At 37.0% G+C, this 3060-nt stretch overlaps 1 protein-coding gene across 1 annotated transcript; it reads left to right on the plus strand.

The window, feature by feature from the left end:
* The first annotated feature begins 1214 nt into the window (after positions 1–1214).
* On the plus strand, positions 1215–2474 carry LOC106339696 (putative F-box/kelch-repeat protein At4g11750). The gene is made up of 2 exons (XM_013778557.1): positions 1215–1306; positions 2150–2474. The coding sequence occupies exons 1-2, from the start codon at positions 1215–1217 to the stop codon at positions 2472–2474; spliced, it is 417 nt and encodes a 138-aa protein (XP_013634011.1).
* Positions 2475–3060: the final 586 nt, after the last annotated feature.

A 3060-nucleotide genomic window follows, 5' to 3' on the forward strand; every position in this document is an offset into this window, starting at 1 on the left:
TTGGTGTTCTCAAAGTGTCATGGTTGAAGATGATGATGATTAGATTTTATCCTTGTTCACTGAGCAAAGATGTGATGGTTTTGAGCTGGAACTGATTCCGCTCACAGAATCTTTGTTGGCAACATGCTTTTTAAATACCCATCATACATATATCATATAGATAAATATTATATTAGTATGAAAAACTAGCTTGCTAATGATTCCAACTAATCATACGCACATAAAAGTTTTATACTTGGATTCAAGAGTAATCACATGCATGGAAGGAAGAATATACCAAAAATGTATATGATTATTTTTCCATAAATCGACACAATCTATAGTGCTTTCATGTTAAATATTTTAAATAATTGGTAAATAATTGGTTTTTGATCACTATCTTATTTTATGAATGTGTGGCACAAGATTTTTTAGTCTATATACAATTCATTTGACTTGTGAATAATCTCAATCTACAGACTTTGCTTACAGTAAATATCAAATTAATCCATGAATATTATCCCTTAGCAAACGCATTTTGCATACATTTTGTTTTCTATTATTTGAACATGTAATCGCAAAGGACGACTGACATTGGAAATGAAGGAAAAATATAAGTAAATGAGTTAAAACAGCTATAACTGTTTTACGGGAAGGTTGGCTAGCATGGAAGTGATGCATAAGTAGAGAGTAATCATATCACATATCAACTTCATGGGAAGGTTGGCTTTGAAATTAGTCTTGCTGTATATGGACGTTGTGATGGACAAGAAGAAGGTAGAAAGACCAGTTCCCGCCGACATGATGAAAACAACAAATGAAAATCTTTGTCCAATTTTTGGGCACCAGTATCCTCGTTAGTTTCTCCGGGTACGGTGAATACAGTTGCAAAAATGACTGTTTTTATCAACGCAAGAACTAGCAAACATGATGTTGAAGTTTCCTTGAGCCACTTTTCACCTTGTTCTCTTAATATCTTGTGATCCCTCACGAAAACTTCATGTGGTGTAAGCTCCTCTCGGTTTCTTAGATTCTGGTATTTCTTAGGCAAGAGTTATTCCACAGCTTTGAACCAGAGCAACTCATGTTGCATCTGGAGAGCCGGCCCTGACACATAACTCAACCTCTCACCATAAGCTGTAGAAGCTACAAGATGAAGCATTGAGTTACCTTCGTTTTCACTTCTAGTAACAATGTTATCTTTCAATGCTCCTAATTGGTAGATCGTCCGGAAAATGGGTCATGACGCCATGAAGCGGCAATGTGATACACTGTTCGTTAGGTTCCATCTATGTGGCATATCAAATCCGGATATGTCCGGAAAGCGGTTAGTAGGAACTCCAAATTTCCCCTTTTTGCAGCTTCAAAGATGATATCATGTGGTGTAGACAAATGTCTCCAAAACTGCTCGTCTGGTAAAGTTATAACCGTGCTCCACACTTTTTCTAACAGTTCACGACCTTGAGCTTTCACTTCTGCATTGCTGAAAACTAGATGGGAAAAGAGTCTAGTTATCTTCAATAGAAAATACTGTGTTCAATGGCAGTATTGATAGTAGTACTTACTTGTTCTGATAGCTCTCTCATACCAGCGGTGTTCGTTGTGGCTGCTAATTGCATGAGGCTTCGTTGCCATTATGAACAATGTTGGCTGGTTGTAAGAATCGTGAGGAATCGCACTAGGAGTGGCAATCTTCTGGTCTCGTTCCCAGCTCATAATTTTGGCCCTGATGAGTGTCGGTGGATTTCTACCATAGTTGGTTCTGATATCTACGCCAATCATGAGCCCTCCACTAGGGTATTTATCATGGACTGTCGGTTTCACACATGGCATGAAGCTCCAAGCATGCTGGTGGCCAAGAAAAACCCCCTTGTGAGTGTTTTTGATGGGAAAATATTTGTAGTAGGAAGAATCACATATCGCGATTTCTCAAACTTTTTAGAATCTTTCGATCCTGAAACCAAGATGTGGGCATGTGCCAATCCCTAGCGCAGCCATATACGGGACATATATAGACGAATTTTGTGCCTTCAAAGGGAATCTTTACCTCTTGTTTAGGGGCAAGGCTGTTGTGGTTTATAATCCCAAAGAAAATAAATGAGATGTGGTGATAGCAGTAGGATTCAAGATGCTTTTGCCGTGTTATCATAATTCTTGCGTGATATAACAGATCGTTTAGAATGCTTGAATGGTACAACTATGTGGGAAGATCTTGGATATCTTTGAAGGGTATTATGGAAAAACTGCCTAAATTACCAAAGCCTTATTATGGTTCTCTGAGATTGGAGAATTGTGGCGGAAAGATTGTGCTTTTATGGGTGCAAAATGTGTGCTCTATTTGTTCTACGAAGGAGGAGAAGAGGATATGGTGTGCTGAGATTGCGCTTGAAAAACGTAGCATACAAGAGATTTGTGGGAAGGTTAAGTGGTGTGACGTTGTGCTTACGGTCCCCAAGTCATGTCCACTAGAACAACTCTTTGTTGCTACTATTTGAGCGACTCGACATATAAGAAAGCAGTTTAAGCTTTCCTTTTTGCTCAACCATATGATTGTTTTCCCATAAACGACAATATCTATAAAGCTGTCTTGTTGAATATTTTTCTTAAATTGTTACTATTATATAGGATGTTAAAATGGTAAAATCCACCCCATTTAAATCCACCACATTTAAGACCCACTCCATTTAAAACTCATATCCGTTTAGACCCATTTAAAAATAGGTCTATTACGGATATCCATTTAGATCCACAAATTTTGTACTAACCCATTTAGACTCATTTAAACTATTGTTGATTTAATTTTTAGTTGTTTTAACTTTATGGTTTTTAACAAAAATTAAATGAAACAAATAAAAAATTTTAACTGATTTTTACTATATAAACGCGAATCAAATTGTTCTAGTAAAACCGTAAAATCGATTTTTCCCGCCAAAACTGTAAAAATTGAGTTTTTCCGCCAAAACCGTAAAAATTGAGTTTTCCCGCCAAAATTGTAGAATCGAGTTTTTCCGCCAAACACACAAAATCGAGTTTTCCCGCACAAACCGTAAAATTGAGTTTTCCCGCCAAAACCGTAAAAAT

This window comes from Brassica oleracea, chromosome C1 (assembly GCF_000695525.1).
Source record: "Brassica oleracea var. oleracea cultivar TO1000 chromosome C1, BOL, whole genome shotgun sequence".
NCBI lineage: Eukaryota > Viridiplantae > Streptophyta > Magnoliopsida > Brassicales > Brassicaceae > Brassica > Brassica oleracea.

Excerpts from the sequence above, each read along its gene's own strand:
- LOC106339696 (XM_013778557.1), top strand. The coding sequence starts at position 1,215 with ATGGGTCATGACGCCATGAAGCGGCAATGTGATACACTGTTCGTTAGG. Across the intron at positions 1,307-2,149 it reads CCGGATATGTCCGGAAAGCG|ATCGTTTAGAATGCTTGAAT; the intron begins GTTAGTAGGAAC and ends GTGATATAACAG.